Below are 25,897 nucleotides of genomic sequence, written 5' to 3' on the forward strand. Positions count from 1 at the left end.
GTTGAAGCTGGTTTTCGCGGAGGTTTTTGTACCTTCACCCTGTCCTACCTGGGGATCGGCAGCCCGAGCTAGGCAACACTTGGCCCAAGGAGAGTAAAGTTTGACCTTTCCCCAAGCAGTGGTCAAGCCTGAACTATTCCCCACCCCTTGCCTCTCTCCCTTAGGGCACATCTGAAGAAGAAGAATTGCAAATTTATACCCCACCCTACTCTCTGAATCAGAGACTCAGAGCCGCTTACAATCGCCTATATTTTCCTCCCCCACAACAGACACCTTGTGAGGTGGGTGGGGCTGAGAGAGAAGCTGGTTTTCGTGGAGGTTTTTGTACCTTTACCCTGCTTCACACATCCACGTTTCTCTGTTGTGTTGCTCAATCCCCAGGTTGGGGGCAGGGGATCCTCCGGTTTGGAGGCCCTCTCCCTGCTTCAGGGTCATCAGAAAGCAGGGGGGGGGGGGTTTGGAAATGTATGCTGGGCACTCCATGATTCCCTATGAAGGCCAATTCCCATAGGTATATTGGAGAATTGATCTGCGGGTATCTGGAGCTCTGAGGGGGACTGTTTTTTGAAGTAGAGGCACCAAATTTTCAGCATAGCATCTGGTGCCTCTCCCCAGAATACCTTCCAAGTTTCAAAGACACTGGACCAGGGGGTCCAATTCTATGAGCCTCCAAAGTAGGTGCCCCTATCCTTCATTATTTCCAATGGAGGGAAGGCCTTTCAAAGGAGTGCAGTCCCTATAAATGTGATGGCCAGAACTCCCTTTGGAGTTCGGTGATGCTTGTCGCACTCTTGCTCCCAGCTCCACCCCCAAAGTCTCCTGGTTCCACCCCCAAAGCCCCCAGATATTTCTTGAATTGGAGTTGGGAACCCTAGGAGAGGGGGCCTTAGAAATCAAATGAGGTGCTATTGTCTTCCACAGCGGAAGAGATAATATTGTACAGGGGAAAGTTTTCATCCCCCCATCCACCCACTCCTGCTTGCTCATTTGAGCTGGCTGCAAAAAAAAAACACAACCCACCAGTAAACGTAGGGTTGCCAGGTCCAATTCTACTTTGGGGGTGGAGCCAGGAGACTTTGGGGGTGGGGCCAGGAGACTTTGGGGGTGGGGCCAGGAGACTTTGGGGGTGGAGCCAGCAGCAAAGGTGCGACAAGCATCATTGAACTCCAAAGGGAGTTCTGGCCATCACACTTAAAGGGACCGCGCACCTTTGAAATGCCTTCCCTCCATTGGAAATAATGGATAGGGACACCTTCTTTGGGTGCTCATAGAATTTGACCCCCTGGTGGTCCGATCCTTTTGAAACTTGGAGGGTGTTTTGAGGAGAGGCACCAGATGCTGTGCTGAAAATGTGGTACCTCTACCTCAAAAAACAGACCCGCCCCGAGCCCCAGATACCCACCGATCAATTTTCCATTACACCCTATGCAGATCGGTCTCCATAGGGAATAATGAAGCACCCAGCAGACATTTCCTCTCCCGCCCCCTGCTTTCTGATGACCCCGAAGCAGAGGGGAGGGCCTCAAAACTGGGGGATCCCCTGCCCCAACCTGGGGATTGGCACCCTATGTAAACTCCACCGGTGTGGCATTGGAGGGCAGTGTGGAGCTTGCTTTGCCGGCTTGGGAACCGGAGGGGTGGAGGCGGCTGGGTCTGCCGGCCTTGCCAACAGCAGGCAAGAAGAGACAGCTGCACCGTGGGATGGAAGGCCGGGCTTTGCTTGCCTAAGAGAGGTGGGGGAGGAGGGGGGAGAGAGCAGCAGCTGCGGTGGGGGACTGGAGGCCAGCAAGACACAGGGCCACAGAGTGCGGCCTACAAACCTCCCAGGAAAGCGATTTTAGGATTCCACGGGAAATATCTGCTCTAGTACCTAGGGTGGCCAAGTCCAATTCAAGAAATAGCTGGGGACTTTGGGGGTGGAGCCAGGAGACACTGGGGGCGGGGCAGGAGCCAGGAGCAAGGTTGTGACAAGCATAACCGAACTCCAAAGGGAGTTCTGGCCATCAGATTTAAAGGGACTGCACACCTTTTACAATGCCTTCACTCCATTGGAAATAATGAAGGATAGGGGCACCTTCTTTCGGGACTCATAGAATTGGACCCCCTGGTCCAATCCTTTTGAAACCTGGGGGGTGCTTTGAGGAGAGGCGTTGGATTTTATGCTGAAAGTTTGGTGCTTTTACCTCAAAAAACAGCCCCCTCCCCGCCAGAGCCCCAGATCAATTCTTCATTATACCCTTTGGTGGGCATCGGTCTCCTTAGGGAATAATGGAGTGCCCAGCAGACATTTCCTCCCCCCACCCCCCGCTTTTTGATGAGCTTGAAGGGGGGGGGAAGGCCTCCAACCCGGGGGATCCCCTGCCCCCACCTGAGGATTGGCAACCCTACTTGTACCCTCCCTCGTATCTCTTTGCTGGTGAGCCCACTCCCTCTCCCTGCCTGGAGCGTCCTGTTGGCAGTCTGTCCTGATGGGGAGGTAGGCCCCATTTGGGGGCAGGAGCTTACTGGAGCGGAGGTCTGGAACCTCTACATTTTATTGTGCTCTTTCTTACTCCCCCCCCCCCAAATACTTGCTTCTGGGCTCTGTTACAACCCCCCCCCCCATGAGAATTTTGCTAAAAGAGTTGACAAAAGAGTTTTCTTCCACACACAAAAAGGGGGGGGGGATAACCAACACAGATAAAGCAGACAGATGGAAATCTTCATCATGCCGCTGTGGCCACATAGGAGAAAGTAATTTGAAAAGTATGAGTATGACAATTACAATTCAAGAAGCATTTTAAGGTAGATGCTGAGCTGATCTAATTTAGTACACCTTCCGGTGATGTCATAAGAACACAAGAGAAGCCATGTTGGATCAGGCCAACGGGCCAATGGCCCATCAAGTCCAACACTCCGTATCACACAGTGGGCAAAAAAACCCAGGTGCCATCAGGAGGTCCATCAGTGGGGCCAGGACACTAGAAGCCCTCCCATTGTCCCCCCGCCACCAAACACCAAGAATACAGAGTATCACTGCCCCAGACAGAGTTCCAACGATAAGCTGTGGCTAATAGCCACTGATGGACCTTTGCTCCAGATGTTTATCCAATCCCCTCTGGAAGCTGTCTATGCTTGTAGCCGCCACCTCTTGTGGCAGTGAATTCCTTGTGCCACCCCCAGGCCAAGAGTGAGAGGTGCATCTCTCCTGTAGTAGTGAGAGCCAGTTTGGTGTAGTGGTTAAGTGTGTGGACTCTTATCTGGGAGAACCAGGTTTGATTCCCCACTCCTTCACTTACAGCTGCTGGAATGGCCTTGAATCAGTCATAGCTCTTGTAGTTGTCCTTGAAAGGGCAGCTGCTGGGAGAGCCCTCTCAGTCCCAACCACCTCACAGGGTGTCTGTTGTGGGGGGAGAAGATATAGGAGATTGTAAGCTGCTCTGAGTCTCTGATTCAGAGAGAAGGGCGAGGTATAAATCTGCAATTCTTCTTCTTCTTCTTCCTCCTTCTCCTCTTCCTTCTTCTTCTTGCCTGGTCTCTGGAGGCTCTGCTGCAGGCTTTTAAGAAACTTTTCTCCAAATTTCAGATTTCTCTGCGATTAAAGGATGTAAAATGGGGCTCCTGAACAATTGAGCCATTAAAACTGAAGGAACTGAAACGTCATCAAAATCTAGAAAGACATCTTTTTAAGGAAGTGGCTGCGTTGAAGCTATGTTCCTTAGGAGCACCCACCTTGTGAATTTGTTGGACTATTTCCAAGTTTGGACTTTGGGGATGGGGTTTTTGACCCGCTTGGGGTTTCTGTTACTTTAAAAGGCCTTAGCACCGCTGGCCTCTATCAATATTGTATTGTTTATTACGTGTTGTACACAATCCTTGTAATATATTTTTGCAAATTGTAAGACGGTGTATTACTTGGTGGCTTTGATCAGTCCCCTGGAGAAAATGGCAGCTTGGAAGGGTGGATTCTACGGCACTGTTCCATGCTGAGGCCCCTCCCCAAACCCCACCGTCTCCTGGCTCCACCCCCCAAAGGCTCCAGGTACTTCCCAACAAGAGACCTGGCAACAGTACTTTTATATGTGTGTGCAGTCACACAAAGACACTCACACCTGGGTTTGTAGCCAGAAATTTTCCAACCCCATCTCAGAAGAATGTTTTTATACACAGAACAAAATGCAGAGGATTACCAAGGAAACCAATCACACTGAAACACAGCTATCAAAATATTTCTAAACGTTACAATACAGTAATAGATATGCGTCTTTATTAGCACATTAAATAACAATTGGAAGTTGAGTGAACTTGCTGAGTATACCTCATATCCCCCGCACCTAACAGTGTTACAAAAGGCTGTTGCGGCATTATGGAGAGGTAAGAATTCACATTGGAACAGTCAATGTGAGCCAGTTTGGTGTAGTGGTTAAGTGCGTGGACTCTTAACTGGGAGAACTGGGTTCGATTCCCCACTCCTCCACTTGCAGCTGCTGGAATGGCCTTGGGTCAGCCATAGCTCTGGCAGAGGTTGTCCTTGAAAGCCCTCTCAGCCCCGCCCACCTCACAGGGTGTGGGGGAGGAAGGGAAAGGAGATTGTAGGCCGCTCTGAGCTTCTGTCCTTGAAAGGGCAGCTGCTGGGAAAGCCCTCTCCAGCCCCACCCACCTCACAGGGTGTCTGTTGTGGGGGAGGAAGGGAAAAGAGATTGTAGGCCGCTCTGAGCCTGTCCTTGAAAGGGCAGCTGCTGTGAGAGCCCTCTCCAGCCCCACCCACCTCACAGGGTGTCTGTTGTGGGGGAGGAAGGGAAAGGAGATTGTAGGCCGCTCTGAGCCTCTGTCTTTGAAAGGGCAGCTGCTGTGAGAGCCCTCTCCAGCCCCACCCACTTCACAGGGTGTCTATTGTGGGGAACGAAGGGAAAGGAGATTGTAGGCCGCTCTGAGCCTGTCCTTGAAAGGGCAGCTGCTGGGAAAGCCCTCTCCAGCCCCACCCACCTCACAGGGTGTCTGTTGTGGGGGAGGAAGGGAAAGGAGATTGTAGGCCGCTCTGAGCCTGTCCTTGAAAGGGCAGCTGCTGGGAAAGCCCTCTCCAGCCCCACCCACCTCACAGGGTGTCTATTGTGGGGAACGAAGGGAAAGGAGATTGTAGGCCGCTCTGAGCCTGTCCTTGAAAGGGCAGCTGCTGTGAGAGCCCTCTCCAGCCCCACCCACCTCACAGGGTGTCTGTTGTGGGGGAGGAAGGGAAAGGAGATTGTAGGCCGCTCTGAGCCTCTGTCTTTGAAAGGGCAGCTGCTGTGAGAGCCCTCTCCAGCCCCACCCACTTCACAGGGTGTCTGTTGTGGAGAAGGAAGGGAAAGGAGATTGTAGGCCGCTCTGAGCCTCTGTCCTTGAAAGGACAGCTGCTGTGAGAGCCCTCTCCAGCCCCACCCACCTCACAGGGTGTCTGTTGTGGGGGAGGAAGGGAAAGGAGATGGTAGGCCGCTCTGAGCCTCTGTCCTTGAAAGGGCAGCTGCTGTGAGAGCCCTCTCCAGCCCCACCCACCTCACAGGGTGTCTGTTGTGGGGGAGGAAGGGAAAGGAGATGGTAGGCCGCTCTGAGCCTCTGTCCTTGAAAGGACAGCTGCTGTGAGAGCCCTCTCCAGCCCCACCCACCTCACAGGGTGTCTGTTGTGGGGGAGGAAGGGAAAGGAGATGGTAGGCCGCTCTGAGCCTCTGTCCTTGAAAGGGCAGCTGCTGTGAGAGCCCTCTCCAGCCCCACCCACCTCACAGGGTGTCTGTTGTGGGGGAGGAAGGGAAAGGAGATGGTAGGCCGCTCTGAGCCTCTGTCCTTGAAAGGGCAGCTGCTGTGAGAGCCCTCTCCAGCCCCACCCACCTCACAGGGTGTCTGTTGTGGGGGAGGAAGGGAAAGGAGATTGTAGGCCGCTCTGAGCCTCTGTCCTTGAAAGGGCAGCTGCTGTGAGAGCCCTCTCAGCCCCACCCACCTCACAGGGTATCTGTTGTGGGGGGAGAAGATATAGGAGATTGTAAGCTGCTCTGAGTCTCTGATCCAGAAAGAAGGGCAGGGTATAAATCTGCAATTCTTCTTCTTCTTCTTCTTTTGCAGAACTTCAACGAAGAATGACAATAGCTCACTTCCTCCCACATGTTGATCAACAAAAAAAATTGGACACAGGGAATACCCGAAATCAATGTAGATGTCTAGGTCACCAGTGCAAGAACACTCCACTTCAAAACCGTTTCATGGCTGAATGGCAAGTAGGCACAGAGTTGCCCAATCGCTGGCTGGCTTTGCCACACAAGGGTTTGTAGACAGGAAGACTGTGATTACATACAATCAAATGGCAGGTCTAATAATTACCCTAATTTCAGAGTAGTGAGGAGTGCAAATGGCAACAACTAATATATGAAAAGAAAAAAAACCCTGTGAGTCCTCTGAGTGAAAGTCATGGGTGTCAAAAGCCCTCATTCAAATTCAGGCTAAGGACTTTCGTTAGGGGAAAGCAGCTGCAAAAAAAAGGACCAGAGTGCAATTGCTCTCAACCTTATCTCAGTAGCTGCCGCCAGTCCTTTAAGTCCATCCCCAGGCGTGGCCAAAGTTGCTTAATGTAAGAGCCACATAGAATAAATGTCAGATATTGGAGAGCCGCAAGACATGCGTGTCAGATGTTTGGAAGTTGCAAGGAAGAAGGGAAGGCAAATAGATGGGGGAGGAGGGAGAGAGAGAGGTGGAAAGAAAGCAAATTTAAATGCATTTTCCAAGCCACTGGCTAGCTTGGTTTGGCGAAGTGATTTAAAGAGACAAATGCCTTCTCCAAGCTGGCTGACAGGGTGGTGGGGGCTTTGAGAGCCGCACAGTATGTGTGAAAGAGCCTCCCAAGCCACAGTTTGGCCACCCCTGGTCTATCCCAGCAGCTCAGAAGCAAAAGGACAAGTCTCTCAGCCTTTCAGGGAATTAACAAGAAAGTCAACCTTGCAGGGTGGGCCTGCAGGCTGAGTTTCGAAACACAAATCAGTTACCAGGGAGATAGAAGAAGACTACAGATTTATATCTGCCCTTCTCTCTGAATCAGAGTCTCAGAGTGGCCTACAATCTCCTTTATCTTCTTTCCCCACAACAGACACCCTGTGAGGTGGGAGGGGCTGGAGAGGGCTCTCACAGCAGCTGCCCTTTCAAGGACGGAGGCTCAGAGCGGCCTACAGTCTCCTTTCCCTTCCTCTCCCACAACAGACACCCTGTGAGGTGGGTGGGGCTGGAGAGGGCTCTCACAGCAGCTGCCCTTTCAAGGACAGAGGCTCAGAGCGGCCTACAATCTCCTTTATCTTCTTTCCCCACAGCAGACACCCTGTGAGGTGGGTGGGGCTGAGAAAGCTCTGACAGAAGTTTCCCTTTCAAGGACAGCTCTGCAAGAGCTATGGCTGACCCAAGGCCATTCCAGCAGCAGCAAGCGGAGGAGTGGGGAATCGAACCTGGTTCTCCCAGATAGGAGTCCACACACGCAACCACTACACCAAACCAGGTGGTCACTGGATCAAGGCTCTGGAATTAGATTTGAGGTCAGTGAAGGCAAAAACCACAACGGAAAAAATACAGCTATTTTTTTTATTAAGGTGCAAAAAAATAGTTCAGAGACAAGACTGTGAGGGAAAATAAAAACCCTAATCCATTAAGGCACTAGCTAATACAAACAAGATTCCACGTTACCAGATGTTAATCCAACTCAGGCTTAAGGTTACAGCAGCAAAGCGGCCCTCATTCTCCAAACATACCTGAGGGTCAGCAAGCTGTATGGCCCATGCAAGCAAGCAATCAATCAAGATGGCTCCCAGGAGCAAAGTAACTGGTGGACTGCAAACAAAAACCCAAAGGCTCTGTGTATAAACGCCTCTTCACGATGTCAACACAGTATTCCAAAAATGCACCCAAAAAATTATTTTGTATAATAATAAAGTTTTGCTTCTCAGGGTGCCCACGCACACAGGTATTGCTAGAGAATAACAAAATTCCAATTTGTACACTTATAATATTCTGCCAATGGTAATAATGTAAATTCCAAATGACAAAAGTGTGAGATTGAGTGTGGAGCACAGTGCTGTGGATAAGTGGAAAGTGTATTTATTGATCGTGATTTCAGAAGCCAGAAAAAGCTGATATGCGAAACAGGACGTTAAATCGGTTTTGCCTGTAGCTGTACAGGTTGAGCGGATTATTAAAATGTCATTTGGAATTTTCGTTATTCCCATCGGTGGAATATTATAAGTGTACAAATTGGAATTTTGTTATTCTCTAGTACTACCTGTGTGCTTGGGCACACTGTGAGAAGTAAAGCTTTATTATACAAAATAATTTTTGGGTGCATTTCTGGAATACTGTGTTGACATCGTGAAGAGGCGTTTATACACAGAGCCTTGGGGTTTTTGTTTCCAGTTCCACTTTCTGTGTGACTCTTGGTTGCTACAATCCCCAGCTGGGGGCAGGGGATTCCATGGTTCGGAGACCCTCTCCCTGCTTTAGAGTTATCAGAAAGCAGTGTGTGGGGGGGGAAATGTCTGCTGGGAACTCCATTATTCCCAATGGAGACCAGTCCCCATAGAGTATAATGGAGAATCAATCCATGGGTATCTGGGGCTCTAGGGAGGGCTGTTTTTAGAGGTAGAGGCACAAAATTTTCAGCATAGCATCAGTTGCCTCTCCTATAAGAAATCCCCAAGTTTCAAAAAGATTGGACCAGGGAGTCCAATTCTATGAGCCCCCAAAGAAGGTGCCTCTATCCATTATTTCCAAAGGAGGGAAAGCATTTAAAAGGTGTGCAGTCCCTTTAATTGTGATGACCAGAGCTCCCTTTGGGAGTTCAATTGTGCTTGCCGCAGCCTTGCTCCTGGCTCCACCCCCAAAGTCCCTAGATATTTCTTGAATTAAACCTGGCAACCCTAAACAATCACCATCAAGGAAAAATGGCTAAGAAGCTAAAAGCTACTAACTGGCAAAAGCAAATTGTCTTTACGGTGAGGGGCCCAAATTGGTTCAAGTTCTGTTGAGCCAATCAGAACCCTGAGAGACGATGTAACTCTGTATTGCTGACCATGTGATCTATGGTGTGACTTGACCAGGGGGAAGAGAAATGAAACTTCCTGCAATTTGGGTGCCTCGCTCACAAAGGTCTCAATTGTTTGGAACGTTAACTGTTAGTCAGTGCAAGCTACATCTTCTCTCATGCCCAGCTGCATCTTATCTATCTAGCAAGGTCGGTTTGTTCTAGGCCTCCAACGGTCTTCCGGGAACACTCTCTAGGCCACTCTTGCAGCCTGAACCAAAGATTTTTACAAAGGTCAAAGTTTTCAAGGAACTATTTTCTTTACGACAGGTACTGCTAATACTACTGTGGTTGGTTGCCTACTTTCATAATGGAAAGAAATGCTGAATTTCAGCCAGAGGGTAGTGAAAATAAAGAGGTAATTTCTGCCCCCCCATCCAAGTTCATGGACCACCTAAAATCTATCCACAGACATCTGCTATCCTTGATGTGTCTATTTCATCACAGAGTTTGGAAAACAGGCCTGGGTTTTTTGCCAGTTTTGAAGATGTCAGAAGTAGCTTGGAAGCAGTGTTCCCTCTAAGCTGAGTTAGTGTGAGCTAGCAAACAGTTTTTTAACCTGCAACGCACTCGTTTTTGTTTTCGCTCAGGAAAAATGGCCCCAGAGCAAACTAATTTATGCAGGAGCTCACAACTTTAATGCCACTAGATCACAAAGTAGAATTTTTGCTCACAAGACTCCACAGCTTAGAGGGAGTATTGTTTGGCAGATGACTGAAGGAGGGCAACCACTAAAAAGGCTCTTCTTCCTATATCTACTTTTGGAGCATTTCTGAGCCACCAACACCTGGGCACTTAAAGAAGAGCCTCACCAGAATCCACTATAGGAAAGTTTTGCCCTTGTGTTTATTATCCTACAAACAGGAAGGCTGGGTCTCTGCCTCAAGCTCTTGCTATACAGTGAGCATTTATGAGGTTCCTCTCCTGTGTGAATTCCTCAGTGGTTAAAGAGATATGGGCTGGTCTTGAATCACTTTCCACCCTCAGAACACATCCTTGCTTTCTTCCATGTAAAATCTATTTGAGTTCAACCCTTTCTAGGGTCTGTGGTTGTCTTTTTCAAGTGAAAGGAGAGAAAAGCGCTTTTCACAAGCTAAACAGAACATTGGTTTCTCCTTGGATGGGTTCTTAGATACTGCTGAAGACTCATTCAGACTGAATTTCTGTCCATACTCAGAGCACTCAAAAAGTTTATCCCTTGAGTGGATTATCTGCTGTCTTTGAAAACTGACAATGTGAATTTCTTTCTGTGCTGTTAGCATTCAGAAAGTTTCTCCCCTGTGTGGGTTCTCTGCAGTACAAGATTGCCACTGTGATGGAATCTGTTTCTACGCTCTGAGCACTCAGGTTTCTTCCTCTGTGTGAGTTCCTAGATCCTCGTGAAGACTGTCACTCTCAGTGAACTTCTCGAACCAATCTGAGCACTCAAAAGCTGTCTCGCCTGTGTGGGTTCCTAGATGGTGTTGCAGATGGCCACTCTGAGTGAACCTCTTCCCACACTCTGAGCACTCAAAAGGTTTCTCCCCTGTGTGGGTTCTCTGATGCCGCTTAAGATTGGAACTCTGACTGAATCCTTTCCCACAATCCAAACATTCAAAAGGCTTTTCACCATTGTGGATTCTTAGGTGCTGCCGAAGGTCATAACTTCGACTGAATTTCCTTCCGCACTGTGCGCATTCAAAAAGGTTCTCCCCTGTGTGGATTATTTGATGTCTTTGAAGACTGCTAGGTAACCGGAACCTCTTTCCGCACTCTGAGCACTCAAAAGGTTCCTCCCCTATGTGGATTCTTAGGTGCTCTTGAAGTTCGCATCGCTGACTGTATTTGTTGCCACACTCTGAACATTCAAAAGGTTTCTCTCCTGTGTGGGTTCTTAGATGCTGTTGGAGTTCGCTGCTCCGACTGAATCTTTTTCCGCACTCTGAGCAGTCAAAAGGTTTCTCCCCAGTGTGGATTCGTAGATGCTGCTGCAGATGGCTACTCTGAGTGAATCTTGTTCCACACTCTGAGCATTCAAAAGGCTTCTCCCCTGTGTGGGTTCTCAGATGCCGCTGAAGATTGGAACGCTGACTGAATTTCTTTCCACAGGCCAAACATTCAAAAGGTTTCTCACCATTGTGTATTCTTAGGTGCTGCTGAAGGTTGTAACTCCGACTGTATTTCATCCCACACTCTGAGCATTCAAAAAGTTTTTCCTCTAAGTGGGTTTTTTCATGCCGTTGAAGACTGTCAGGGAAGCTGAATTTTTTTCCACACTCTGAGCATTCATAATGTTCCACACCGGGGTGGGTTCTTTGATGCTGTAGCAAATGGCCACTCTGATTGAATCTCTTTCCACATACTGAACATTCATAGGGTTTCTCCCCTGTGTGGAGTCTTTGATGCAATTGAAAAGTGCTACTGTGACTGAATCTCTTTCCACACAGTAAGCATTCAAAAGGTTTCTCCCCTGTGTGCGATCTCTGATGCTTGCGAAGACTCCCCTTCTCACCAAATTTCTTTCCACACACTGAACATTCAAAAGGTTTCTCACCTGTGTGGGATCTTTGGTGAAGCTGAAGATTGCACGACTGACTGAATCTCTTCCCACACACTGAGCATTCAAAAGGTTTCTCCCCTGTGTGGGTTCTTAGATGCCGCTGTAGATGGCTGTTCCGAATGAAACCCTTTCCACACTCTGAACATTCAAAAGGTTTCTCTCCTGTATGGGTTCTTAGATGCTGTTGCAAATCACTGCACCAACTGAATCTCTTTCCGCACTCTGAGCAGTCAAAAGGTTTCTCCCCTGTGTGGGTTCGTAGATGCTGTTGCAGGTCGCCACTCAGAGTGAATCTCTTTCCACACTCTGAGCATTCGAAAGGTTTCTCCCCTGTGTGGACTCGTAAGTGCTTTTGAAGGCCACCTGTGTTGCTGAATCTCTTCCCACACACTGAGCACTCAAAAGGTTTCTCTCCTGTATGGGATCTTAGATGTAGCTGAAGATGGCTGTTCTGAATGAATTTCTTTCCACACTCTGGGCATTCAAAAGGATTGTAATCTCTGTGGATTATTAGGTGCTGTTTAAGACTACGTTTGTAACTGAATCTCTTTCCACACTCTGCGCATTCAAACGATTTGTCCCCTGTGTGTGTTGTTTGATGCTGTAGAAGTTCGTTTCTCAGACTGAATTTCTTTCCACATACTGAGCATTCAAAAGGCTTCTCGCCTGTATAGGTTCTTAGATGCTGTTGAAGATTGAAACTGAAATTGCTGTTGTCACTCAATCTCTTTTCACATTCGGAGTATTCGAACGATTTCTCCTCCGTGTGTATTGCTTGGTGCACAAGGAGCTGTGACCTGTATTTGAAGTACCTTCCACATTGAAAGCATTTATATGCCTTCATTATGGTATTCCTTGGGAAATGTAGATTTTCCTGCTTTCCATCAGAGAATGCCATTCCACTCTCTGAACTGATTGATGGTTCCTCTCCTGAATGAATGCTTTGGTGCTCAATAAAGTCAGACTCCTGTGAGAAACTCTCGTCGTAGTCTGAGCAACTATAATGCTTCTCTCCTGCATGGGTTCTTAGGTGGCTAATTAGTTCTGCTCTATCAAGGAAGCTCTTTCCACACTCCAGGCATTGAGGGGTCTCCATTCCACTGTGCATTTGCAAATGGATATTATATTGGGTTTCATCTAAGAAGTCCATTCCACATTCCAAGCACGGGTACGTTTCCTCCACCACGTGAATTACTTCATGGAAATCCTCCTCTTGGCAAGAAATAGGTTCATCCTTCTTCTTGACTGGGTCTTCCTTGGGTATTTCTTGATTCCCAAAATCTTCTCTCAGGTCTTCAGTCTTGACTTCATCTGGAGACAGAAGATGCAATTCCCCATTCTCCTCGTCCCTCTGATCATCCCCTGCTGGAATAAAGACAGAGAGAGATCCCATTAGCACCCACAGGAGGAGGTCTGATTTGCGCTTGCTTTCCTTAAAAGATGATCATATTGGATTTATATCCCACCCTCCACTCGGAATCACAAAGCGGCTCACAATCTCCTTTCCCTTCCTCCCCCACAACAGACACCCTGTGAAGTGGGTGGGGCTGAGAGGGCTCTCACTGAAGCTGCCCTTTCAAGGACAGAGGCTCAGAGAGGCCTACAATCTCCTTTCCCTTCCTCCCCCACAACAGACACCCTGTGAGGTGGGTGGGGCTGGAGAGGGCTCTCCCAGCAGCTGCCCTTTCAAGGACAACCTCTGCCAGAGCTATGGCTGACCCAAGGCCATTCCAGCAGGTGCAAGTGGAGGAGTGGGGAATCAAACCCGGTTCTCCCAGACAGTACCAAGTGATGAGTAAAGTGCCAGTGACAATATCACTATATATTTGTATTGCATTGTAATTTAATATGGCATAATGTACAACTATATAGTCAATGTATGTATTGCTCTTAGGTTTGGAATGTTATGGAGATACGGGATGATCACTAATCTCTAATCATGCATAATCAGTAATTATGCATGGGATAGAGAAGGTAGAGAAACAAGTACTTTTCTTCCTTTCTCACAATACAAGAACTGAGCAGCTGGGTTAGAACGGATAAAAGGAAGTACCACCTGACCATAAGACGCACCTAGTTTTTAGAGGCGTTTGTGTGAATTTTTTGCAGTATTCGCTCTTTAAGACGCACACACTTTCCCCCCCACTTTTTTGGGGGGGGAAAGTGCATCTTATGGAGCAAAAAATACAGTATATCTTTACCCAAAGGGTGATTAACACATGGAATTCACTGCCACAAGAGGTGGCGGCGGCAGCTACAAGCATAGCCAACTTCAAGAGGGGATTGGGTAAATATATGGAGCAGAGGTCCATCAGTGGCTATTAGCCACAGGGCATTGTTGGAACTCTCTGTCTGGGGCAGTGATGCTCTGTATTCTTGGTGCTTGGGGGGAGGCACAGTGGGAGGGCTTCTAGTGTCCTGGCCTCACTGATGGACCTCCTGATGGGACCTGGGTTTTTTGGCCACTGTGTGACACAGAGTGTTGGACTGGATGGGCCACTGGCCTGATCCAACATGGCTTCTCTTATGTTCTTCTGTGACACAGAGTGTTGGACTGGATGGGCCATTGGCCTGATCCAACATGGCTTCTCTTATGTTCTTATGTGACACAGAGTGTTGGACTGGATGGGCCATTGGCCTGATCCAACATGGCTTCTCTTATGTTCTTCTGTGACACAGAGTGTTGGACTGGATGGGCCATTGGCCTGATCTAACATGGCTTCTCTTATGTTCTTATGTGACACAGAGTGTTGGACTGGATGGGCCATTGGCCTGATCCAACATGGCTTCTCTTATATTCTTATGTGACACAGAGTGTTGGACTGGGTGGGCCATTGGCCTGATCCAACATGGCTTCTCTTATGTTCTTAATACCTCCCTAAAGAAGGTTTTTTGAAACAGGTTTTTTTAAATGAGCTAGGACCGCTGAGGTAGTGGTCCCGATGTCCTTCTATTGATTCCAGTTGCAAACAAATAATTTATGAACTAGCAATTATTTCTTGGCACAAGCATCTTGTTGAAAAGGAGGAAAAAAGCAAATCTATATCGCATAAATCGATGGATAAAACTTTATTGAATTTTCTATAAATTATTACGAGGAGTGTTGCATTAATCATTTATGAAATATTCTTGGTAAGGTCATGCGCTGTTTTTTCTTGTCTCACACAATTGCTTCTGTTCTGGTACAGTGAGTCCCTCCGATTGAAAGACGAGACCTGCCCTAACTGAGGGAAAGAGTTTAAACCAGGGGCGGGGAACAGTGGCTCTCCAGACGTTTTTTGCCTACAACTCCCATCAGCCCCAGCCAGCATGGCCAATGGCTGGGGCTGATGGGAGCTGTAGGCAAAAAAACATGTGGAGAGCCACTATTCCCCACCCCTGGTTTATACTGTTCTTGCACTTCACATGTGCATTTATTTCCTTTTTGTAGTGCCCGCGCTTTTATTTTCCTGACCTAACCTGGTTCCCCTTTCTGTTAACTTAATACATTTAATTTTTTTGCTGTTGCTGTTTAGGAAGCTCATCTCCTTTAGAGCAGGGGTGTCGAACTTATTTGTTTTGAGGGCCGAATCTGACAGAGAGATTGTCGGGCTGGGCCATGTTGGGGCCAGGCCATGTGTGTACCTAATTAAGATTAGGTAGCTGAGAAATAAACTTTGTAAAGGACACAGACAAACACAATTAAAGATTTAAAAAAACTAAAAATAAAACATGCTTAAAACATTAGCACTCGTGGTCTTAAAGGTGCTTTCTCTGTATTTCTCCTGTGGGATCCAGGGAACTGGACAAAGGAAGCTCTGGTTCTTTCCTTCCTTCCCCGGGGGACCAGGAGGGGGAGGAGCCTCAGCCAATAGAAAGAAGAGAGGCTTGGCTCAGTAGCTCTGCTGCGTTATTGAGTGAGCCTGGCAAAGCAAGCTCTGCTTCCCCCCTTCCTTCCCAAGGAAGGAGCCTAAGCCAATGGAGAAAATAGAGGCTTTGCTCTGTAACACCTGTGCGATTGAGCAAGCCTTGTAAAGCAAGCTGTGATGCAGAAGGAAAGGGAGAAGGAAACAGATGACAGCCAGTTGCTCAAGGTCCTGATAGGAGCCCTCTGGGGGCCTGATTTGGCCCCCAGGCCGCATGTTTGACACCCCTGCTTCAGAGAGCCAGTTTGGTATAGCGGTTAAGAGTGACAGAATCTAATCTGGAGAACGGGGCTCAATTCCCCACTCCTCTGCATGCAGCTGTTGGGTGACTTTGGTTCAGTCTCAGTTCTCTCAGAGCTCTCTCAGCCCCACCTACTTCACAGGGTGTGGGTTGTGGGGAGAGGCAGGGAAGGGAATTGTAAGCTGCTCTGAGTGAAGGGTATCTCCAAACCTTCACATCTTCATTTCTTGAGTGTTGGGTGTATACCTCGACCCTGATAGACATAGGTTTACAATCCTGGCATATTTTCTCTTTGGTAGGAGGAGGATACTTTTGCTAGCTACTTGGGTGGACGTGCGTGAGTGATCTGGGCAACACACCCCTACGATCAAGCCAAAATGGTGGTGAAACAGAGAATACTTGATGTTGAGAGGCAGCATGATATAAATATAATTTAAAAGTTCCTATTTGATTCTGCCCCGTGGCGCAGAGTGGTAAAGCTTGGGAGGGGCAGTGGCTCAGTGGTAGAGCATCTGCTTGGTAAGCAGAAGATCCCAGGTTCAATCCCCAACGTCTCCAACTAAAAAGTGTCCAGGCAAGTAGGCATGAAAACCTCAGCTTGAGAGCCGCTGCCAGTCTGAGCAGACTATACTGACTTTGATGGATCGAGGGTCTGATTCAGTATAAGGCAGCTTCATATGTTCATATGTTAACTGCCCCCGTGAAAACCGTCCTGTAACTCAACTTGGCAATTCAAACACACTCAAACATTGATGCAGCAGCTCACAACTTTAATGCTAGTAGCTCACAAAGTAGAATTGTTGCTCAGAAGATGAAGGTGGTATGGGATTTGTATCCCGCCCTCCACGCCGAATCTCAGAGTGGCTCACAATCTCTTTTATCTTCCTCCCCCACAGCAGACACCCTGGGAGGTGGGTGAGGCTGAGAGAGCTCTCGCAGAAGCTGCCCTTTCAAGGAAAGCTCTGCTCGAGCTATGGCTGACCCAAGGCCATTCCAGCAGCTGCAAGTGGAGGAGTGGGGAAGCAAACCCCGGTTCTCCCAGACAAGAGTCTGCAAACTTAACCACTACACCAAACTGGCTCTCAAGAAGACAGTAGATTTATACCCCACCCTTCTCTCTGAATCAGAGTCTCGGAGTGGCTTACAAACTCCTTTATTGTCTTCCCCCACAGCAGACACCCTGTGAGTTGGGTGGGGCTGAGAGACCTCTCCTAGAAGCTGCCCTTTCAAGGACAGCTCTGTGAGAGCTATGGCTGACCCAAGGCCATTCCAGCAGCTGCAAGTGGAGGAGTGGGGAATCAAACCCGGTTCTCCCAGATAAGAGTCCGTGCACTTCAGCACTACACCAAATTGGCTCTCCAATTTAGAGGGAACTCTGAAGCTTAGAGGGAACGTTGCTTCTGAGCCCCTCCTTAGCTGCAGACCAGGACAGCCCTCTCTGGCTTGCGATGGCCACAACACTTGCCTTAGATGCCCTGGGGCCAGCCAGGTGGCTTCACAGAATCATAGAGTTGGAAGGGACCCCAGGGGTCATCTAGTCCAACCCCCTGCACAAACCTCCAAGGAAGGAGAGCCCACCACCTCCTGAGGAAGCCTGCTCCACTGAGGAATCGCTCTAACGGTCAGTAAGTTCTTCCTAATGTTGAGCCGGCAACTCTTTTGATTTAATTTCAACCCATTGCTTCTGGTCCTACCTTCCGGGGCCACAGAAAACAATTCCACACCATCCTCTAGATGACAGCCCTTCAAGTCCTTGAAGATGGTGATCCTCTCAGCCGCCTCCTCTCCAGGCTAAACATGCCCAGCTCCTTCAACCTTTCCTCATAGGACTTGGTCTCCAGACCCCTCACCATCTTCGCTGCCCTCCTCTGGACCCTTGTCTAGATCCTTCTTAAAATATGGTGCCCCAAACTGAACGTAATATTCCAGGTGAGGTCTTCCCAGAGCAAGAGTAAAGAAATACCGTCACCTCGCGTGATCTGAACGCTATACTTCTGCTGATGCAGCCCACGATTGCATTTGCCCTTTTAGCCGCCGCATCACACTGTTGACTCACGTTCAGCGTATGGTCCACTAAGACCCCGAGATCCTTTTCGGATATATTCGGTTACCCTCCCTGACAATGCTGAATTCTCCCTTTCCCTGCTGCCCCAACTGCCCAACAGGGTACAAGCAGTGAGCCAGGCCTGAAAACGAGGTAGTCGTGAGCAGCAGTTTGATTTATGCCTCATCCCAGCAGGCCTCGGAATCAGCCGGAGCTCACAGGAGCACAGCTCCTGAACCTTTCTGAGGGTTCCCCCTCCTCCTCCTCCCCACCTACATTGTCCATTATAACCGAGCATCGTGCTGGTCGTCCCTACGGTCCACATGGCCTGTGAGGACCTGGCCTTGTTTCTAGTCCCAGCTCAAGGCCGTGCAGACATTCTTCCAGTGGTGCACGCCCTGGTTGTTAGGCTGCAGGAAGGGCTTGAGGCCCGCTTTCAGACTTTCACCCAGGATACGGTCTATATGATGGCGACCATGTTAGATCCGCACCTTAAGGGCACGATCGCCAAGCGGGCCAACAAGCTCGATCGCTGGCGAGACGAGCTCTCCCAGAAGGTCGAGCGCTGCAGAGTCAGGGCGGGCCCAGTGCCGACAGCTGAGGCGGAGCGGGGTGGAAGCAGCTCATCTGCCACTTCCGCTGCTGTTCGTCCCCAACCTCCCCGGCTAGGCAGTGTCTCCCACCAGGCTCACGCCAAGAAGAGTGCCGAGATGACACTCATTGGGTGGCTCGTTGGCCTCTCTGGGAGCGGTAGGCCCCTGAGAGCGGAGACGGGTGCTGCGATGGCGAGGGACTATCTTCCGGAGCCCAACGAGTCGCAGGAAACGTCTCCTTTGGACTACTGGGCCACGAAGGAGGCGGTCCAGCCGGCCCTCCTCCGTGGCCAAGGCATTCCTCTCTTGCCCACTGACGAGCGTGCAGAGGGAATGTCCTCTGAATAGCAGGTGCAGCTGCATAACAATCCCTGGATTAGAACGGCCAGCCAGTCAGCCACCAGGGGCTTTGCCACACCCCCAGCAGCCCTCATTAACCCCTGGAGAAGCCTGCCCCACCCTTTCTCCACTTCTTATGTGCAGGGCTTTTTTTTTGTAGCAGGAACTCCTTTGCATATTAGGCCCTGCCCCCTGAAGTAGCCAATCCTCCTGCAGCTTACAGTAGGCCCTGCACTAAGAGCTCTGTAAACTCTTGAAGGATGGGCTACATCAGGGAGCTCCTGCTGCAAAAAAAAAAAAAAAGAGCCCTGCTTATGTTATTTTGGGTGGCGGATGGCCTGCTGGCATTTTGATGGGGGGCGGGGGGAGGACGGCCCAAGAGAGCCCCAGGTGAGCGAGGCCTGCTTGGGCTGGCTGGATCTCTAGCCAGCCCAAGCAGGTCTCTCTTGCCTGGGGCTCTCCTTTCTTGCATCGGGTTGCTTTTGGCTGGGGGGGGGGGAGCATATGCTAATGAGTTATGCTAATAAGCTCCGCGCACCTAACAGTAATTTTGGAATAATCTGCATATTTAGTTAAACACTCATATCGATGCCTTATTATTATTTATAGTAATATATGTTTATCTTGATTGGCTGTATTCTGATACAGAAATTACCGCCGCACTTTTAATTCTGCATAAATCCTGACCTCTCTCCGTGGAAAGAGATATCTTTTATACTTAGTCAGCCGCGTTTTGTTACATCTACACAGTTTACGTCCTTCTATGATATTTCATTATGCATATGTAAGTATTTGTGCTTGCATTAGCTTGTTTCCGTAAGATTTTAGATGCATATTCATATTTATTTATATGCTTCAAAATTAATAAAAAAAATATCAAACGCAATGACCTCTGCCACCTATTTTTCGACGAAACAACCCCTGAATGGCAGCCATTTGCACCTTTGGCACCTATGAGACATCCTTACCCAGAAACGCCGAGCTCCCATAGTTCTCCATTGTGACTTCCCTTGTAGAGAGTTCTTCGGCTCAACTCCAGCAGCGCCGGCTCAGCTTTGCTGAAACACACGGTCACCTCCTCAAAGGAAAAGGGGCGCTGAAAGAAAAAGCAGGTTCCTTCATCAGAGATCATGCCAGGCAGACACTGTACTCTGGAAGAGGGCAGTCCATTGCAGAGCTTGGCATAGGCAAAGGGGCGTGGCACTTAGAACCTCCTTCCCTCAGGCGCCTGCAGCAGCTACAGGAGCAAAAGTCCCTCTGTGAAAGGAGGGAGGGTTAAGGGCGTGGACTTTTCTCTGGGAGCACCGAGTTTGATTCCCCACTGCTCTACTTGCAGCTGCTGGAATGGCCTTGGGTCAGCCATAGCTCTGGCAGAGGTTGTCCTTGAAAGAGCAGCTTCTGAGAGAACATAAGAATGTAAGAGAAGCCATGCTGGATCAGGCCAATGGCCCATCCAGTCCAACACTCTGTGTCACATAAGAACATAAGAGAAGCCTTGTTGGATCAGGCCAATGGCCCATCCAGCCCAGCACTCTGTGTCACATAAGAGCATAAGAGAAGCCATGTTGGATCAGGCCAATGGCCCCTCCAGTCCAACACTCTGTGTCACACAATGGGCAAAAAAAACAGGTGCCATCAGGAGGCCCACCAGTGGGACCGGGTCACTAGAAGCTCTCTCACTGTGCCCCCCCACCCAAGCACCAAGGATACAGAGCATCACTGCCCCAGAAAAGAGAGTTCCATCTATAAAGGTAAAGGTAGTCCCCTGTGCAAGCACTAGTCGTTTTCGACTCTGGGGCGACGTTGCTTTCACAACGTTTTCACGGCAGACTTTTTACGGGGTGGTTTGCCATTGCCTTCCCCAGTCATCTACACTTTCCCCCCAGCAAGCTGGGTACTCCTTTTACCCACCTCAGAAGGATGGAAGGATGAGTCAACCTGGACTCGGCTATCTGAACCAGCTTCCGCTGGGATCAAATTCAGGTTGTGAGCGGAGGGCTCCGACTGCAGTACTGCAGCGTTACCACTCTGCGCCACGGGGCTCCATCAATACTTTGTGGCTAATAGCCACTGATGGACCTCTTGTCAGGTCTATGACTATCTTCAATAATAACGACTCTCCATTTGAATAGGATTAGCGTTTATTTTAAGACAGGATAGTACCATTGGCAAAGCCAGTAGTGAAATTAAGGCGGGATACAGGTGATGGTATATATAAGCAGTTAGATGTTACTTCCGCACAAGATAAGTTTAAAACAGCAGCAGAAGAATTGCAGATTTATACCCCGCCCTTCTCCCTGAATCAGAGACTCAGAGCGGCTTACAATCTCCCATGTCTTCTCCCCTCACAACAGACACCCTGTGAGGTGGGTGGGGCTGGAGAGGGCTCTCACAGCAGCTGCCCTTTCAAGGACAACCTCTCCCAGAGTTATAGCTGACCCAAGGCCATTCCAGCAGCTGCAAGTGGAGGAGGGGGGAATCAAACCCGGTTCTCCCACACACTTAACCACTACACCAAACTCAATTGTAACAAGGCAGACATTCTCAAAGCACAGTATTTGTTAGCAACACATTCTAACAGATAGGACTGACCTTGAAGGACAGACAGTGTAAGAAGGCCTACATACTTTCGTTTTTCAAGCAGCATAGCAGGTGTTTCAGTACAGACAGTAAGAGAATAAAGCATTACAAACTCACAAGGGATCTTGACACCTCTGCTCCATATATTTATCCAATTCCCTCTTGAAGTTGTCTCCTGTGGCAGTGAATTCCACATGTTAATCACCCTTTGGGTGAAGAAGGACTTCCTTCTATCCATTCTAACCTTCTATCCATTCAATTTCATTGAATGCCCACAAGTTCTTGTGTTGTGAGAAAGGGAGAAAAGGGCTTCTTTCTCTACCTTCTCCATCCCATGCATAATCTTTCAAACCTCTATCATGTCACCCCTCAGTCGACACTTCTCCAAGCTAAAGAGCTCCAAGAGTTTCAACCTCTTCTTCACAGGGAAAGCGTTCTCCAACCCTTGAATCATTCTAGTTGCCCTTCTCTGCACTTTTTCCAATGCTATAATATCTTTTTTGAGGTGCGGTGACCAGCCCCACCCACCTTACAGGGTGTCTGTTGTTGGGGAGGAAGGTAAAGGAGATTGTGAGCTGCTCTGAGATTCCGAGACCGATTTCCCACTCACCTTACGCCGCTCTCACGTTTGTCTTCTCAGCGGGACTTCCTTCCGATTTCACACTATCTGTCCCAGGGCTGCAGTAAGCGTCGTTTTCGTGCAGCAAACAGAAACCGCTAAAAACCAGTTTATGTTTGCTGCGTGAAAACACCGATGCTTGCTGCAGCCCCCGAGGCAGATAGTGTGAAATTGGCCGACAGCGTGAATGGGAAATCGGTCTCTGATTCAGAGTGGAGGGCGGGGTAAAAACCCAGTATCTTCTTCTGCTCATCTCTGCCTGAACTTGAGGTGCAAGCCGCCCTTTCCACACCTCTGCAAAGACTATGGCTAAACACCACCTGTCCACTGCCTGAAAGGCAGACTGAGGAAGAAAGATTGTTAGCCTAGAGCAAGGGTCTCAAACTCGTTTGTTATGAGGGCCGGATCTGACATAAATGAGGCCTTGTCGGGCAGGCTGCGTGTGTTCCTAATTTAGATTAGGTAGCAGAGATATAAACTTAATAAAGAACACAAACACAATTTCTCCCATGGGATCCATGGAATGGGGAAAAGGAAACTGGCTCTTTCCTTCCCTCCCCAGGGGACTGGGGGAGGAGCTTCAGCCAATAGAAGAAGAAGATGATATTGGATTTATATCCCGCCCTCTACTGAGTGGCTCACAATCTCCTTTCCCTTCCTCCCCCACAACAGACACCCTGTGAGGTGGGTGGGGCTGGAGAGGGCTCTCACAGCAGCTGCCCTTTCAAGGACAGAGGCTCAGAGTGGCCTACAATCTCCTTTCCCTTCCTCCCCCACAACAGACACCCTGTGAGGTGTGTGGGGCTGAGGGGGCTCTCACAGCAGCTGCCCTTTCAAGGACAACCTCTGCCCGAGCTATGGCTGACCCAAGGCCATCCCAGTAGGTGCAAGTGGAGGAGTGGGGAATCAAACCTGGTTCTCCCAGATAAGAGTCCACACACTTAACCACTACACCAAACTGGCTCTCATCTTAGAAGGAAGAGTGGCTTGGCTCAGTAGCTCTGTTGTGCGATTGAGAGAGCCAGTCAAAGCAAGCTCTGCCTCCCCCCCCCTTCCTCCCCAAGGGAGGAGCCTCAGTCAATGGAGAAAATAGAGGCTTTGCTCTGTAGCTCCCGTGTGATTGAGCAAACCTTGCAGAGCAAGCTGGTTTGCAGAAGGAAGCAAGAGAGAAGGGGAAGCAAGCAGATGACAGCCAGTTGCTTGGGGACCTGATAGGAACCCTCTGGGGGCCTGATTCGTCCCCTGGGCCGCATGTTTGACACCCCTGGCCAAGACTCCCTTGTTCACTTGCTTGTTTGAACCCTGCTTCGTTGCCTGACCTGGATAGCCCAAGCAAGCCCAATCTCATCAAATTTTAGAAGCTAAGCAGGGCTGACCCTGGCAAATAGTTGGATGAGAGACTACCAAGGAATACCAGCGTCAGGATGCAGAGGCAGGCAATATGAAGCTACCTCTCTGAACATCCAAGCCCAGCAGGAATCACCAGGAGATGATGATGATATTGGATATATATCTCGCCCTATACTCTGAATCTCAGAGTGGTCACAATCTCCTCTATCTTTCTCCTCCACAACAGACACCCTGTGAGGTAGGTGGGGCTGAGAGAACTCTGAAAGAAGCTGCCCTTTCAAGGACAACTCCTACGAAAGCTATGGCAGACCCAAGGCCATTCCAGCAGGTGCAAGTGGAGGAGTGGGGAATCAAACCTGGTTCTCCCAGATAAGAGTCTGCACACTTAACCACTACACCAAACTGGCTCTCAGCTATGATTTCCAGGCACACATACAGAAGATATTGGATTTATATCCCACCCTCCACTCTGAATCTCAGAGTGGCCTACAATCTCCTTTCCCTTCCTCCCCCACAACAGACACCCTGTGAGGTGGGTGGGGCTGGAGAGGGCTCTCACAGCAGATGCCCTTTCAAGGACAACCTCTGCCACAGCTATGGCTGACCCAAGGCCATGCTAGCAGGTGCAAGTGGAGGAGTGGGGAATCAAACCTGGTTCTCCCAGATAAGAGTCTGCACACTTAACCACTACACCAAACTGGCTCTCAGCTATGACTTCCAGGCACACATACAGAAGATATTGGATTTATATCCCACCCTCCACTCTGAATCTCAGAGTGGCCTACAATCTCCTTTCCCTTCCTCCCCCACAACAGACACCCTGTGAGGTGGGTGGGGCTGGAGAGGGCTCTCACAGCAGCTGCCCTTTCAAAGACAGAGGCTCAGAGCGGCCTACAATCTCCTTTCCCTTCTTCCCCCACAACAGACACCCTGTGAGGTGTATGGGGCTGGAGAGGGCTCTCACAGCAGCTGCCCTTTCAAAGACAGAGGCTCAGAGCGGCCTACAATCTCCTTTCCCTTCCTCGCCCACAACAGACACCCTGTGAGGTGGGTGGGGCTGAGAGGACTCTCACAGCAGCTGCCCTTTCAAGGACAGAGGCTCAGAGCGGCCTACAATCTCCTTTCCCTTCCTCCCCCACAACAGACACCCTGTGAGGTGAGTGGGGCTGGAGAGGGCTTTCCCAGCAGCTGCCCTTTCAAGGACAGAGGCTCAGAGTGGCCTACAGTCTCCTTTCCCTTCCTCCCCCACAACAGACACCCTGTGAGGTGGGTGGGGCTGGAGAGGGCTCTCACAGCAGCTGCCCTTTCAAGGACAGAGGCTCAGAGCGGCCTACAATCTCCTTTCCCTTCCTCCCCCACAACAGACACCCTGTGAGGTGGGTGGGGCTGGAGAGGGCTCTCACAGCAGCTGCCCTTTCAAAGACAGAGGCTCAGAGCGGCCTACAATCTCCTTTCCCTTCCTCCCCCACAACAGACACCCTGTGAGGTGGGTGGGGCTGGAGAAGGCTCTCACAGCAGCTGCCCTTTCAAGGACAGAGGCTCAGAGCGGCCTACAATCTCCTTTCCCTTCCTCCCCCACAACAGACACCCTGTGAGGTGGGTGGGGCTGGAGAGGGCTCTCACAGCAGCTGCCCTTTCAAAGACAGAGGCTCAGAGCGGCCTACAATCTCCTTTCCCTTCCTCGCCCACAACAGACACCCTGTGAGGTGGGTGGGGCTGAGAGGACTCTCACAGCAGCTGCCCTTTCAAGGACAGAGGCTCAGAGCGGCCTACAATCTCCTTTCCCTTCCTCCCCCACAACAGACACCCTGTGAGGTGAGTGGGGCTGGAGAGGGCTTTCCCAGCAGCTGCCCTTTCAAGGACAGAGGCTCAGAGTGGCCTACAGTCTCCTTTCCCTTCCTCCCCCACAACAGACACCCTGTGAGGTGGGTGGGGCTGGAGAGGGCTCTCACAGCAGCTGCCCTTTCAAGGACAGAGGCTCAGCGCGGCCTACAGTCTCCTTTCCCTTCCTCCCCCACAACAGACACCCTGTGAGGTGGGTGGGGCTGAGAGGACTCTCACAGCAGCTGCCCTTTCAAGGACAGAGGCTCAGCGCGGCCTACAATCTCCTTTCCCTTCCTTCCCCACAACAGACACCCTGTGAAGTGGGTGGGGCTGGAGAGGGCTTTCCCAGCAGCTGACCTTTCAAGGACAGAGGCTCAGAGCGGCCTACAGTCTCCTTTCCCTTCCTCCCCCACAACAGACACCCTGTGAGGTGGGTGGGGCTGAGAGGACTCTCACAGCAGCTGCCCTTTCAAGGACAACCTCTGTCAGAGCTATGGCTGACCCAAGGACATGCTAGCAGGTGCAAGTGGAGGAATCAAACCCAGGTTTCCCAGATTAGAGTCTGCACACTTAACCGCTACACCAAACTGGCTCTCACACATGAACAAAATACACACATACAAAAAACCCCCAAAACCCTCCTGCTTTGTTAACTCTTCCTCTCAGGACCATGAAAGCACACATATAGGCACACTCAATAACAATTTCAAAATTCAATAAATTGTGGGAGGGGTGAAAGAGAAGCTCCGGGAAACCATGAGCCTTTGGGCTTACAAACACTGCTGACCCAGTGAAATCTCTG

At 49.8% G+C, this 25,897-nt stretch overlaps 1 protein-coding gene across 2 annotated transcripts in view; it reads right to left on the minus strand.

The window, feature by feature from the left end:
- Positions 1-9,883: 9,883 nt before the first annotated feature.
- LOC132571058 (oocyte zinc finger protein XlCOF6-like) overlaps positions 9,884-25,897 on the minus strand; it is a 64,610-nt gene continuing 48,596 nt past the window's right edge. Inside the window, exons 2-3 of one of the 2 annotated variants that reach the window (XM_060237696.1) lie at positions 19,691-19,818; positions 9,884-12,965 (exon numbers count right to left, since the gene is read on the minus strand). In XM_060237696.1, the coding sequence (XP_060093679.1) occupies positions 10,405-12,965; positions 19,691-19,721 (2,592 nt within the window). In that variant the 5' untranslated portion in view covers positions 19,722-19,818 and the 3' untranslated portion in view covers positions 9,884-10,404. The remainder of the gene's footprint in view (positions 12,966-19,690; positions 19,819-25,897) is intronic. The other variant, XM_060237695.1, reaches the window with a different exon arrangement.

The sequence above is a fragment of the Heteronotia binoei genome, chromosome 5, assembly GCF_032191835.1.
Source record: "Heteronotia binoei isolate CCM8104 ecotype False Entrance Well chromosome 5, APGP_CSIRO_Hbin_v1, whole genome shotgun sequence".
Classification (NCBI taxonomy): Eukaryota; Metazoa; Chordata; class Lepidosauria; order Squamata; family Gekkonidae; genus Heteronotia; species Heteronotia binoei.